This window comes from Nicotiana sylvestris, chromosome 6 (genome assembly GCF_000393655.2).
Source record: "Nicotiana sylvestris chromosome 6, ASM39365v2, whole genome shotgun sequence".
NCBI classification, from domain to species: Eukaryota; Viridiplantae; Streptophyta; class Magnoliopsida; order Solanales; family Solanaceae; genus Nicotiana; species Nicotiana sylvestris.
This window is the reverse complement of record NC_091062.1, coordinates 13,923,172-13,937,276: the sequence shown is the minus strand read 5'-3', so window position 1 is coordinate 13,937,276 and position 14,105 is coordinate 13,923,172. Positions and strand designations below refer to the sequence as shown.

The 14,105-nt window shown below is 35.5% G+C and overlaps 1 protein-coding gene across 1 annotated transcript; it reads left to right on the top strand.

The window, feature by feature from the left end:
- The first annotated feature begins 4,478 nt into the window (after positions 1-4,478).
- Positions 4,479-13,578, top strand: LOC104212325 (oligouridylate-binding protein 1). The gene is made up of 12 exons (XM_009761545.2): positions 4,479-4,768; positions 7,611-7,672; positions 8,715-8,817; positions 10,238-10,314; positions 10,389-10,450; positions 10,541-10,628; positions 10,732-10,807; positions 10,952-10,982; positions 11,565-11,681; positions 12,022-12,110; positions 12,329-12,502; positions 13,111-13,578. The coding sequence occupies exons 1-12, from the start codon at positions 4,679-4,681 to the stop codon at positions 13,360-13,362; spliced, it is 1,221 nt and encodes a 406-aa protein (XP_009759847.1). The 5' UTR covers positions 4,479-4,678; the 3' UTR covers positions 13,363-13,578.
- The last annotated feature ends 527 nt before the right edge of the window (positions 13,579-14,105 follow it).

Sequence of the window (14,105 nt, the reverse complement as noted above, 5' to 3'; positions counted from 1 at the left end):
TAATGTGTCGGCTTGCCTAGTACCACGATAGGCGCCATCATGACATGGGTTAGTTTTGGGTTGTGACACTTATGCATATACGCCAACATATAAGCTTCCTTTAAATACCACCAATACACCTCGTTTAATGGATCTTGTTTATCGTGCATTAAAGCTTTGATAGCATGAGGACATGGTATTCCTGTCAAAGTCCATTTCCTGCAAGTACACTTCTTCAATTCAAGGTTTAATGTATGCTTATATTTACCTTCAACCACTTCATATCCATAATCTCCATTAAAGGCAACTTTACACTCTAATGCAACCACTCTATAATCATTGTAAAGCTCCATAACATATGGGCTAATTTCTTCTCTCCAATTCCTATATTCCTCCTCGTGGTTCTTCAACAAATTCATAACCTACCATAAAAAGGAAGATCATAGCCAAAATAGTGATAAACAGTTATAAAAAAATTAATAGAAGGAAAAAAATTACCTTTAATCTAATGTCTTCAAACATTTTGATTATAGGTTTATTTCTTGCTTCAAGAATTTTTTTGTTGAATGATTCGGTAAAGTTATTTTCAACCATCTGGTTCTTGCATGTAGTGTCAAAGTAATCCCTATACCAATTTTGAGAGGGTGGTGTAATAGTTCCCTAGCAACATTTTCATGAATATCACCTAGAGTCTTCAGTTGATCCTTGAATTCTTCTTCATAAGTACTCTAAGCATACCACCACATTAACTTTTTCATCTCTATACCTCTCCAATTTTTGCTCCAATCAATGTGCCTAGTACAGCACCTGTGATTTGCTTTTGGAAGGATAGTGGAAACAACCTCCAACAACCCCTACAACTGTCCCTCAATTCTTGAGCATATGCCTCTATCCTATTATAATCATCAATGAAGCTACCCTCCAATTTCTCTAGCACAAGCCTCTTTGCTCTTTTCATCTTTGAATAACTAACATTAAGTTTGAATTTATCCTCTAGGTTCACCCTCATGTCTTTCACCTTGTATTTAGGATATAGTGTGCTAAAGCTTGGGGAGTAGGCCTTCCATTCTTGTATACCGGCTCACAAGTATGCTTTGTTTTCAAAGTTTTGATTTTAAATCCTTGAACTCTATTATCCTGAGATATCAAACAAACAAAGGGACGACCAACACCACATATATATCTAACTCTACCAGTGTCACTCTTCTTAACCTTAAAGCCCTTCCCATTAGCAATTGCATAATACCCCACAATTCTTTTAGCTTCAGCCAAATCCCCAAAACTTATACCCTTTTTTAACTCTTTATACTTGTCCAGTTGTCACTGACTCCTTTAGTCCTTTCCTTACTAAAGAGATCCAATTGATTAATATCATAATCATTAGAATCATGTTCATATGCTTCCTCTTCCTCACATGATTCACCATCAGTCCCAAATTTACAGTGACACTACGAGGTTCATTATGGTAACTTATGCTAGGAGCTGACACATGTTCTTCTCCCTCATCAATAGCAACGAATTGAAGTACACTTAGCTGGTTAGTTAAGAGTTGTTGTAGTGTTCTGATTCCTGAATCCCCTTCAACCAGAAAGTACCTACCTGAAGGCCTTATTACTAGAAGTTGTCCAGCCTTCTTAAATCCACATTTTTCAATGTATTCCGAATAAATGTCTATATATGACAATAAATCCACATCATAAGCTTACAACAAGTGATTCAATTTTTTAATGTACACTATTTGAGGTTTCAAGACTCATCTGCCCCCATAATTCAAGACCAAGTTCACCTTTTCAATCATTCTTTGTTGAAGTCACGTACAAGCCATAAAAAGAATGGGAAAGGGGTCCATCAGACATATTAAAATAGAAAAATAAGGTCTAATTTATCAATATTTAATATCATAAAGTACAGACAAGAATAAAGTTTAATGGACCACATACAACTATAAATACAAAAACAAACACAAATGCTTAGAAATAAATAACTGATTGAGGAGACAATGAGACCCCATCGGAACCCTAAATCGCTATCAACTATAAAAAATCCATAAAACAGACCCAAAAAAACAAAGAGGGACCACATGCAATCTCAAAATTACTAAACAATAACATTAAAAGCATAAAAGAAGCAGTACAAAAATCGCCACAACTCGAAAGTAACACTAGATGATAAATTCCCCAAAACCCTAACCTTATTTATTCAACAAAAGCAATAAAATCTTACTTGAATAGAGAAGAGACTTTAAAAATTGATCTTCAACTTGAATCTTTCAAAAAGATATAGCAGTGAGCAGCCAGGTGTTTCACCCTACACCATCGCTATCGTCGCATTAAGTTTGGGGGAAATAAGAAATGAGTCTGCGTTTAGAAATCATCGATGGGTTAGAGATCAGTTTAATGGGTGATGGTCTGAGGGGTTGGGTAGAGTGGGTGGGTTGAACATATTTGGGGTGGGTTTTAAATCAACCAATAAGATAATACCACGTCATTAAAAATAGTATTAATTTTTAATCTGGTATGAGATGTTAACTAAAAGGGCAGTTATGAGCCAAAATCTTAACGGGAAGATTATATTTGGCCCAATAAGTGGATGATAGGCAATTTTAGACCAAGTTTGATAGTTTAGGGGCAGGGCCGACCCTTTTTCAATAAGGAATGGTTTAATGCAACCGCGACGTGGAAAATATGGCACTTACTAGTAAGAAAAGAAATTTATCCAAATTTTGAAGTGATTATATTATTGGTTGAATCAGATGTCTTGTAACAATATTATGTTAGGACTTCTTGAAATTCAGTGTGAAATAAAAAATAAAGAAATTTTACAGGAGCGTGTTTGGAAAGCCACCTAAGAATTTGATTTTGGTGTAATTGCGTGTAATTACACAATTTGGCATGTTTGTCTAGTCAAGTAATTATCTGGTCAACATGAAATTGAGTATTAGAGATGTGTAATTACACTCTCCAATACTCGAGGGGAGGTGAGAATTGGTGTAATTACACTGTGTAATTATAATGTTACTTTTTAATTTCTTCCTGTTTGTTTTTATTTTAATTTATTTTTATACCTTTTTATTTCCATTATTTTAATTTCTTTTTATTTTATTTTTACTTTTCAAATTCTTTTTAATTTAAAATATTTTTTTTTTGTACATTATTTGTTTTTTATTTCTCTATCTTCACTTCTCGTGATATCATGTAATTGCTCGTATATTTTATTTCTTATTTGTATTGTTTTCTTCATTTTGCGTAACTGCATGATTATTCTAATTTTTGAAACTACACCTCCTAATATTAGAAATAATGAATCATTAACAAACATGGCATGCATTGTTGAATGAGATTATATTTATGGTTCCAATTTACTTATTTTTAATAATATTGGCTTGTTATTCATATTGCATGTTGTTCATTTTTTAGTTAGAATTGATAGATTAATTTTGTCAATATTTGCATAATGTTATGACATTATATTTATAAATATCAATTTATTTTATCAAACATGCATCCATGATGTTCTTACAAAGCGTATGTTTTTAATTTTTATAAATAATTAAACAAAATATTATTAAGTTGAAAAATATGTATCAATTATTTTTACAATTATTAGTTATAAATATATGATTACTAATTAGTATATTTTCAAGCAAAAATATGCATCTTAAATACCAAATCTAATATCATTAATATTTATAAAAATATATTTATAAGCATATATTTATTATATTAACTTTTAAGTTTTGATAACTACTTCATTTAAAATTTAATTTAACTGTGTAATTACACTTGTGCAATTAAACAACACGCTTGTAATTACATTGTAATTACGCTATGACAAACAAACAGATCGTCCTAATTACTAGATGTGTAATTACCACCCTAATAATTATACCAATTACAATTATTGGGAAACTTACCAAACAGACCCCAAGATTTCTTTCCTTTGTTTTCCTTTTTCCAAAAGCAAGAGAATTTCATTTTTATTCCTTTTCCTTGATTTTGGCACCACAAATTCACAAACCATTGTTAAATGGAGGACTATACCGTACGTGCCAAAATTTAATGTTTGTAATTTAACTTATATTCAGCAATAGTAAAAGTTGTTCTAACATTACTTATTATTTATCATCAACAATGGCTAAATTTTAAAATAATATTTTCTTCGATCCATATTATTTTGTTGTTTTGACACACTAAATTTGTTCTCAAAATATTTAACGCTTTAAAAAGAAAGCAATATACTAGCTTTTTTCATAAACCCACTCTTTAGTGAGATATTTTAAAAAAGATAAAGATAATTTGCAAATATTTATATTATTTAAATCATTAAATATCTTTTATTGTTCATAAAATATTAAGAGATAAATAGATAACAATGGAGGAAAGTAATATTATTAGTAAATTTCTTATTTTATCTTTTATAAATTAGAGTCATATATGATTCAATATTATTTTTAAGGTTTGAACTCCATATTTTTAGTATAAAATAACCTAATCTCAACCCAGGGGGTAGCATACACCACATCTCTTTTCATTCATCTTCTGTTTTGCAGCTCTCTCCCTCTCCTTCGAGGGTTTCTTTTCTTTTTCTTTTTTTCTTTCTTTTTTTCTTTTCATTTTTTCTTCTTTCAATCAAAACCCTAATTACCCCTTCAATTTCTTTATCTTTTTTTTTTCTATTTAAATTCCCCATATTTAGAAAGATGATGCAGCAGCAAAGGCTGAAACAACAGCAACAACAAGCATTGATGCAACAATCACTTTATCACCCTGGTCTCTTAGCACCCCCTCAGGTAATTTTTCCCATTGTTACCCTTTTAAGAGTTTTATATTAACTGCTATTCGATAAAAAATGAGTCTTTTTTGTTTTTAGGTTTTGATTTCTTGATGTTTATTGGGGTTGAAATTCACATGTTAATAGAGCTACTAGCATTGTAATTTTATTTATGGGTTGTAATTTTTTTGTATATTGAGTATTTGACTGTGGGTCAGGGTCCTTTTTTTTGTTTTGGTTTTCATATTTTGCTTGGTAATTTTTCTTTTTTTATTCTTTCAAAAGTTTCAGTTTTTCCTATTATCCAAGAAAAAATATGTCATTTTGATGTTTTAATATCTTACTATGCGTAGGGTTTTTGAAAGGTCAATTGGTTTTGTGGCTCTTTACAAATTTGTTTTTAGTTGCATGACCCTACTTGTTTTTTTACACAGTGATATTTACTTTTACACTTAAAAGATTTGTCTTACATAAGAGATCTAAAATATCATTTTCTTACTTTTAAAACTGTAAAGGGGCATAATGTACAAATAACTCGTTTTGGAAGGGGAGCCTTGGCTAACTGGTAAAATTAATGCCACGCGACCAGGAGGTCACAGATTCGACCCTGCGCATAGCGGGAGTCGTCGAAACAGCCTCTTACAGAAAATGTAGGGTAATGGTGCATACAATAGACCCTTGTGGCCCGGTTCTTCTTTGGACCCTGCGCATAGCGGGAGCTTAGTGCACCGGGTTGCCCTTTTATGCATGGAGTTTTCTTGTCCAAATATCAAGAAAGCTGCTTATATTTTCATTAGTGGATTGTAGTTTGATTGTAAGTTGGGTTCTGCGTCCCTCATGTAATTTTTCTATGTTTTCCCTTTCAAAAGTTTCATTTTTCCTAGTACTGTACTAGTTATAATTCAGTAAAGTTTTTGTCTTTTTAGGTTTTGACTTTTTATATTTGTTGAGGCTACAAATCCAAATGTCAAGAGAGCTACTAGAATTCTATTTTTCATTTCTGATTATAGTTTGTGTGAATATTGAGCTTTTGAGATGGACTATTCCCTCTTTCTTTTTTTTTTCCTTTTCCAATTTCATGTTTTAGTTTCCCAATCGAGTTCTTGTTCTGTGCTTACAAGTCTGAATATCAGTGAAGCTACTAGTATCTTATGTTCATTTCTGGATTGTGGTTTGGTTGAAAATTGAGCTTTTATTCTGGGTCCTATCTTTTTGCGTTGTTGTATCTTATTTGGTTACTCATTTGTCTTCTTGGTATGTATTGGGTTTACAAGTCTGGATATCATCAAAGCTACAAGCTTTTATTTTCATTTCTGGTTTGTAGTTTGTTTGAAGATTGAATTTTGTGTCTAGATCCTATTTGTTTGTTTGTTCATTTCATTATATGCTCGGGAAGCCATTTTGGTTTTGGAGAGAAATATGGCATAACAGGAGTTGGAGTTCATTTTGTTCCTTACAACTTATAAACAGTTGCCAAGGGTTGCCATGTTAATATCAACTGCTGGTCTAGTAAATGTTCAAATTTTCTTGTTCTCCTTGTAGGTATAGTTTTATGATTTATGTAAGATAAGTAAGAGAAAGAATTTGTTTTGAAACTTGGGACACGCATAACAACCATATGATCCTTTATTTGAAATAGTTTTCATACAATTTTACTTGAGCCTTTGCGATGGACGTACTTACGCAACACATTCAAGGGGAGGTGCCATGGTGCATGTTATTTGCTGATAACATGGTACTAACTGACGGGACGAGAGGTGGAGTTTATGTGAGGTTGGAGGATTGGAGACAAACCTTAGAGTCTAAAGGTTTAAAGTCGAGCAGGACCAAAACAAAATACTTGGAGTGCAAGTTCAGTGACTCATGAAGTGGATGTGGGCGTGAGGCTTGACACAAGTCATTCCTAAGAGAGGAAGTTTCAAGCACCTCGGGGTAGGTAATACGGAGATTGACGAGTATGTCACACTTCGTATTGGGGCGGGGTGGATGAAATGGAGACTCGCGTAGGAATGTGTGATAAAGACTTAAAGGTAAGTTCTACAGAGTGGTGGTCAGACAAACTATGTGGTATGAGGCGGAGTGTTGGTCAGTTAAGAATTCCCATGTCCAGAAAATGGAAGTAGCAGAAACGAAGATGCTGAGATGGATGTGTGTGTAGTAGGAGGGATAAGATTAGGAATGAAGATATTCCGGACAAAGTGGGAGTGACCAACGTGGTGGACAAGATGCTAGAAGTGAAACTGTGATGGTACGGGCATGTGAAGTGGAGATGCACAGATGGTCCAGTGAGCAGGTGCGAGAGGTTGGCTATTGTGGGGCTGAGGAGAGGCAGGTGTGGGCTTAAGAAGTATTGGGGAAAGGTGATTAGGTACCTCCTGATAAGTGGGTGTGGAGGTCGAGGATTAGGATATAAGGATAGTGTAGTCGAGTGTATCTCTTTTTCATTCCTGTAGTCTTATTCTCGTATTCTCTTATCCTTAGATTTTTCTTACTACCTGTTATTTCTTCTGCTTTGGTTTTTGTATCACCTTTTTGCTTTTTGCTTATTGTCACTGTTTTTTGTTACTACTGCTTCCTTTTTATCCGTTTTTGAGCTGAGGGTCTATCGGATACAACCTCTCTACCTTCACAAGGTAGGGGTAAGGTCTGCGTACACACGATACTTCCTAGACCCCACTTGGGGGATTTCATTGGGTTTGTTATTGTTATTGTACAATTTTACTTGAGGATGTGCAGCAAAAGTTAGGGGTTCATTCTATTATCAAAAATTTTCTTCTTAGTTGCCTATACTGGGGAATATCTAGCCCGCACATATTTATTTATTTATCATTTTCTGACATTTTAGTACTATTTATTTACAGATAGAACCCATCTTGAGTGGAAATCTGCCTCCTGGATTTGATTCAAGTACTTGCAGGAGTGTGTGAGTGCCTTACACATCATTTTGTATACTATAATTGATATCAAACTTTTAATCTTGTTTACCTTTTGTTCCTGTTGTTGCTTGTTGCCTTGTACATGATATCGGGTTTCCTAGCGCAGTCACTTTTTACCTTATCAAAAAAAAGGTTTCCCAGTGAAGTTAGAAATTGAGTTTTTCATCATTTTTTGGCATTTACAAGTGTGTCTATGAGTGATAGATTTAACAGTGACACGTCGTCTGTAAACTTCAGTGCTTAAGTACAATTTTTTCAGTTTAATTGATCTAGCATAGCTGTTTCCAGTCTAGGTTTTCTCTTGTAAGAAAAAGGGGGCAACCGGTGCACAAAGCATCCTATGTGCACGAAGGGTCCGGGGAAGGACCGCAACCAAGGAGTGTGATATTGACAGCCTACCCTAACACAAGCATTATTGGTTGTTTCCATGGCTTAAACCCGTGACCTATAGGTCACACGGAGACAGCTTTACCATTGCTCCAAGGCTCCCCTTCATCTTCTCTTGTAAGAAGAAACGAAAAAAAAACGGAAGGAGAGGCTTGGCCAAGAGGGGTGACAGTTTTCTTTCTTTCCTTTCCTTTCTTTTTAGTGATTGGGGAGGGTGGAGAGGGATTTCAGGGGACTCTTCTTTGAAGATTCATGTAACTAGGAATATTTTGCACTTTATCACCCCTCCCCCAAAAGAGCAGAAGACTTGTCTTTTTCCAACACAACCCATTAACAATTGGTGAAACCCTAAGATGAATTACAGCTAGATTATTTGATTGTCATTCCAAATCAATAAAGATAGTAGTTGCTATTAGGTAACAGTAAATGCCATTCTGACAGTCTACCCTTATGTGTATTTCCCGTATTGATACAAGCACTCACATACATGGGAATAATTACTCTTTCGTCTATTTCTTCTATGATTTTTATTTCTAAAGCAGCTCTTCTGCCTACTAAAAAGGGATTTATTATTATTATTATTATTATTATTATTATTATTATCCTTGATAACCTTTTTATTTTCCACGTGATTCAATATAGGTATGTGGGAAACATCCACCCACAAGTTACAGAACCACTTCTTCAGGAGGTTTTCGCAAGCACTGGTCCCCTTGAGGGATGCAAACTCATAAGAAAGGACAAGGTATGGTCTTGTTTTACTTACTAGACAAGTCATGTGAATCAATTTGAAAAATCTCACCTCACTACAATTGATTATTTTTATGGACTTTTACGTCATTAAACTAGTTAAGTCTTCCTATTGGGCATTATATAGTTGTTTTATGGTAATTGCGCCTTGGAGTAAGTCTAAGTTGTGATGGGAGTCCAAAGTTCTTGAATCCCTCTTGAGGTCTTGTAGATATGAAAATTTTCGGTCTGAATGCATATTAGTGTTTCTTTCGGTAAATTGTGCATAATGATGTTCTTGGTCTTATTCCTTGATTTTATGTTTCTGAGGAAACCTATCTAGCAAGAAGGGAATATTTTGGGAAAGAGAGTTGCTGATCACCAACCAAACCTTACCTAGTTTGTCTTTGATAGCAGTCCTTGAATCTAGTTCTAGAAAATATCTACCCATCTTTGTTTGGACTTTGGAATGGCATATTGATACTTGGATTTTCTAATAAGGCAAATATTGTTTAGTACATGGATCCTGTGAAATTCTTAACACTAAGAGGCTGTTTGTTGTATAAGCTTGATAGAACTCTATAATCTAGTTGGTGCTTGGTTGTGGAATAGTAAGAGTATCTAAAATCGTGTCAATTTCAGATGTTCGGCTATACAATAAAAGATAATATTGATCTCCGTTAGTAGTTTGATATCTCTAAATGAGCATTGTATTTTTCTTTGGTTTTATAGCTTATACAGTAACTCGGGGATTAAATGTAGGATAACTAATAGCTAAAGGAATATGGTTTTATAGCCTGTTTGGCCAAGCTTATTTTTGGCCAAAAGTGCTTTTTTCAATTTGAGGTGTTTGGCCAAGCTTCTGGAAGGAAAAAAAGTGTTTTTGAGGAGAAGCAGAAGTAGTTTTGGAGAAGCAGAAAAAGTAGCTTCTCTCCAAAAGCACTTTTTTGAGAAGCACTTTTGAGAAAAATACACTTAGAAACAGTTTTTTAAAGCTTGGCCGAACACTAATTGTTGCTCGGAAGTGCTTTTCAAACTAATTAGCCAAACACAAACTGCTTCTCACCAAAAGTACTTTTGAGAAAAGCACTTTTGAGAAAAAGCACTTCTCAAAATAAGCTGATTTTTGCAGCTTGGCCAAACGGGCTATTAGTTTTTTTGCCGTTCTTGTATCAACTATCTCCTTCTTGTAGACTTTATGTTACCGTTCTTTGTTATTAAAATCTTACCATTTTAATACCAAAAGATCATTTTTAATACGTATATAACTTATCCATGTGTACCTTATTGGAATTCAGGCAACCTATTCGCATACTGATTTTTACATTATAAATCAGTAGGTCATCTCTAAGTCTGAAAAAAAGTTTAATATTTTCCTTTTGGTTGTGTGAATAGTCAGTATGAGAGTAATTTATGGTGATCTTTTTACAATGCAGTCATCCTATGGTTTTGTGGATTACTTTGATCGCCGATCAGCTGCCCTTGCGATTGTGACCCTTAATGGAAGGCACTTGTAAGAGCTTTTACGAAATTCTGGCTTCAAGTCCGTTATTTGCTCTATGGTTTCCCCTAATTTGTAAATCGCAGGTTTGGACAGCCTATAAAAGTCAACTGGGCATATGCCAGTGCTCAAAGAGAGGACACATCAAGTATGAATTTTAGACATCTCCATTTTTAACCCTTTTGTTACTTTGTACATTATTGTACCAAGAACTAAATCTGCTTCTTCTCACTTATAGATCACTATAACATTTTTGTGGGTGATCTTAGTCCGGAGGTTACAGATGCCACATTGTTTGCATGCTTTTCAGTCTACACTAGCTGCTCGTAAGTTCCATTCCTTGACGTATTTTGTCCTGTACACGATGTACTGGCGTTCATATTCAGAAAATAAGATTACTCAATGCTATATTCATGTTTTCTCTTGCAGTGATGCAAGAGTGATGTGGGATCAGAAAACAGGCCGATCAAGGGGGTTTGGATTTGTCTCCTTCCGTAATCAGCAGGTATTAACCTGTCTAAACACAATTCTTTGCTAATGATTGCCCATCTTACACCCCCCCAACAACAAAAAAAAAAACCACCCAAGAAAACGCCTGCTATTTGGCATTTTAATCATGTCATGTACTTCTTTCGGATGTTTTGTGCAGGAGGCCCAGAGTGCAATAAATGACTTGAATGGTAAGAACAAACTCTTTGGTCTACTAATATCCAGTCTTGTTACTCCATTGTATTTGTGTCCACAATATCATCTAATTTAGAGAACATGGTGTTTGTAGAGTATTCTTTACCATCCATTTACTATTGGAAAAACTTGGTTGTGACTTGTGCCTACTTAAATTCCTTTCATTGGTTTGATGTTGAGAGACTCATCTCTTTATTTTTGCTCTGGGACACTCACTTTATGTGTGCACTTTATTATTGCACCGTGGTCTTTCATTTTAGGAAGCTAGCCATCATACCTCTAACCTCCTCTAATGTCCATTATAATCTAGTGTCATTTGATTCTCATGCTTGTGGTAATCTAAATTTCTACCATGTTTGCATTCAAGAAATGAAAGTACGGTCGGTGTAGGTATGTCAAAAATTAAAGATGATAGGGTAAAAAAAAATTAATTCTTAACTGTTTAGGGATAAAAGGATTCGCACGATCTTGGCTAATTAGCGGCTTCATGCCATCTTTGCATTTATCATTTTGGAAGAGTTAATTCAATTGACCCCTGGTTTTCTTTCCTATCTAATTTGAAATTTTCGCTGCAAAAGGGAAGTGGCTTGGTAGCAGACAAATCCGCTGCAACTGGGCAGCAAAAGGTGCTGGAGCCGTTGGCGAGCAGAATTCAGATGCCAAAAGTGTTGTTGAATTGACTAGTGGAACATCAGGTTGGTTTCATTGTATGCTTATTGGCTTCTATATCTTGTCTTCTTAAAGCTTACTATCTCAACTTCTGATGTCTTAAACTCTACACTCGTCTATTTTAAACATCTTCATGCTCTCTGTTTCTCTATTTCATCTTCGGTGTTCATGTTGCATGTGTTATAGATAGGACATGCATATTCTATGGAATTCCGTGCTATATACATAGACCGTTTGTCAAACTGATCTGAGCTATATATGTGACATTATGTGCTTAGTAATGCTTGGTGGTTGCCTTATCCTCCTTTATTAGGTTAATTTGACTCTGTCTTACAATCTTCTCGTCATTATATTTTCATTATGTAGATGATGGTCAAGAAAAGGTGGTCAACGAAGATGCTCCAGAAAATAATCCCCAGTATACAACTGTTTACGTTGGCAACCTTGCTCCTGAAGTAAGTGTCTTTTGAACTTTCAAACAATAAAGCTTCAGCTTCTTTTCCTGTGGCATCAGGTAGTTTTTAGGGGTGGAAGAGCGCCCCCCCCCTCCCCCCCCTTTTCCCCACACAAAAGAGATTCAGATAAACTTACTTGGGATGAGTTTATTAGCAATCTATTTTGTTGTTATCCTATTTAGAATATCTATTTGTTCTGAATTCTAGCTGTGTTTCAGGTTACTTCAGTTGACCTCCATCGACATTTTCATGCTCTTGGGGCTGGTGTTATTGAAGATGTCCGTATTCAACGAGACAAAGGTTTTGGTTTTGTAAGATACAGCAGCCATGCTGAAGCAGCTCGAGCTATTCAGTTGGGGAATGCCAGACTCCTTTTTGGTAAACCTGTTAAGGTACATTGTTATGTCAGGATATAAGAATTTTTGGCAGCTTGACTATATAGTTATTCCTGGCGTTTTCTCTATTTTAAACCCCACCCCCCACCCCCCACAACACACACACACACACACACACAAAATCCATATTCAAAAGAATGATTTGATTGTTATCAAAGGATACCTAAAAAATAAATGGCAGCCCGGTGCACTGAGCTTCTGCTATGCGCGGGGTCCGAGGAAGTGCTTCGGACCCAGACCATAAGGATCTATTATACGCAGCCTTACTTCGAATTTTGCGAGAGGTTGTTTCCACGGCTCGAACCCGTGACCTAGGCTCCTAGGTCACATGGCAACAACTTTACTTGTTATGCTAATGCTCCCTTCTATCAAAGGAGATCTAAATTTCAGAAAAGGACTTATCTTTCACCATGCCCATATTCCACTGCTCTTTTTATTTTTGGCATGGGAGTTGCCAAACTTTCTCGAACACCTAAAGGAAACAATCATGTGTTTTATCATAATTTGCGCTTATTGAGGAATTTTCAGAACGCAATATTGGTGAAATTTAAATCTAGTGTAACCGCTTAAGTATTTAATGGCTACTTTTCTGTTTCCGGCTGCAGTGCTCATGGGGAAGCAAGCCAACTCCACCAGGAAGCAGTTCCAACCCTCTACCACCTCCGGCTATAGGACAAATCCCCGGTCTTTCAGCAATGGATCTTGCAGCATACCAGAGGCAGCTTGCTTTAGCTAAGATGGCTGGTGCTCAGGCTTTCATGCAGCCCCAGGGTCAGCGAATCGGCGCTCCTGGTCAGGGTATTTATGATGGTGGTTATGGAGGCATTGCTTCAACTCAACCACCAATGTACTTCTAATGAATCAATAAGGCTACGTGCATGTAAACACCTTTTGTTGTTACTTCACTGCATTTTGAAGTTATAGGATCATTTCCTTTTCCTATTTATTATTAGCTTGTCAGCTTCCTGTAGCATGTATGGTTTACATGGTTTGTATTCTGCTCGAGGGTAAAGAGTTGATTAGCTAAACCGATGGCTGTTCATTGGATGAGCAGTGATCAACTATTTTCCTTTCTCGTTTTCTTTTTTCCTCTTTATTTTTTATCCTTCTAAATATCATTGAAAAAGCGAAAGACTAAGAAGAAAAATAAGATCAGATCAACAATAACTTTCGAGTAGAGGATTTTTGAGAGTTTTAGGCAGTAAGAGACTTTAGGATTTGTTCGAGCTTCAGAGTGAGTAGTTAGTTTAGGTCGTTTTTTATGAGTTCTCGTTCCAATAGTTTTTTGGTGAAGGCTCTCTTTTATTTTTACATGACGGGATAGGGTTCTGTTGAATTAAGAAAAATAAGGTTAGATCAACGACTTTCAAGTAGAGGATTTTTAACAGAGTTTTAGGCAATGAGAGACTTTAGGATTAGTTGGAGCTTCTGTGCATTCATGGTACACTAACTTAACCTTTAAGGTCAAATTCAAAAAGATTCCTGCCTCGGGGCAGGAGTTACCTCGGGGATGATTACGCGTATTCCTCCTATTCCAAGTAGGGGTGTACATAGGTTGGGTTGGTTCCGATGTTATAATTACCAAATCAAACCAATTATG

Bases quoted from the DNA above. Each gene is read 5' to 3' on its own strand.
- LOC104212325 (XM_009761545.2), top strand. From the start codon at position 4,679: ATGATGCAGCAGCAAAGGCTGAAACAACAGCAACAACAAGCATTGATG. The intron at 4,769-7,610 runs GTAATTTTTCCC...ATTTATTTACAG, and splicing joins GTCTCTTAGCACCCCCTCAG to ATAGAACCCATCTTGAGTGG. The intron at 10,983-11,564 runs GTAAGAACAAAC...TCGCTGCAAAAG, and splicing joins TGCAATAAATGACTTGAATG to GGAAGTGGCTTGGTAGCAGA.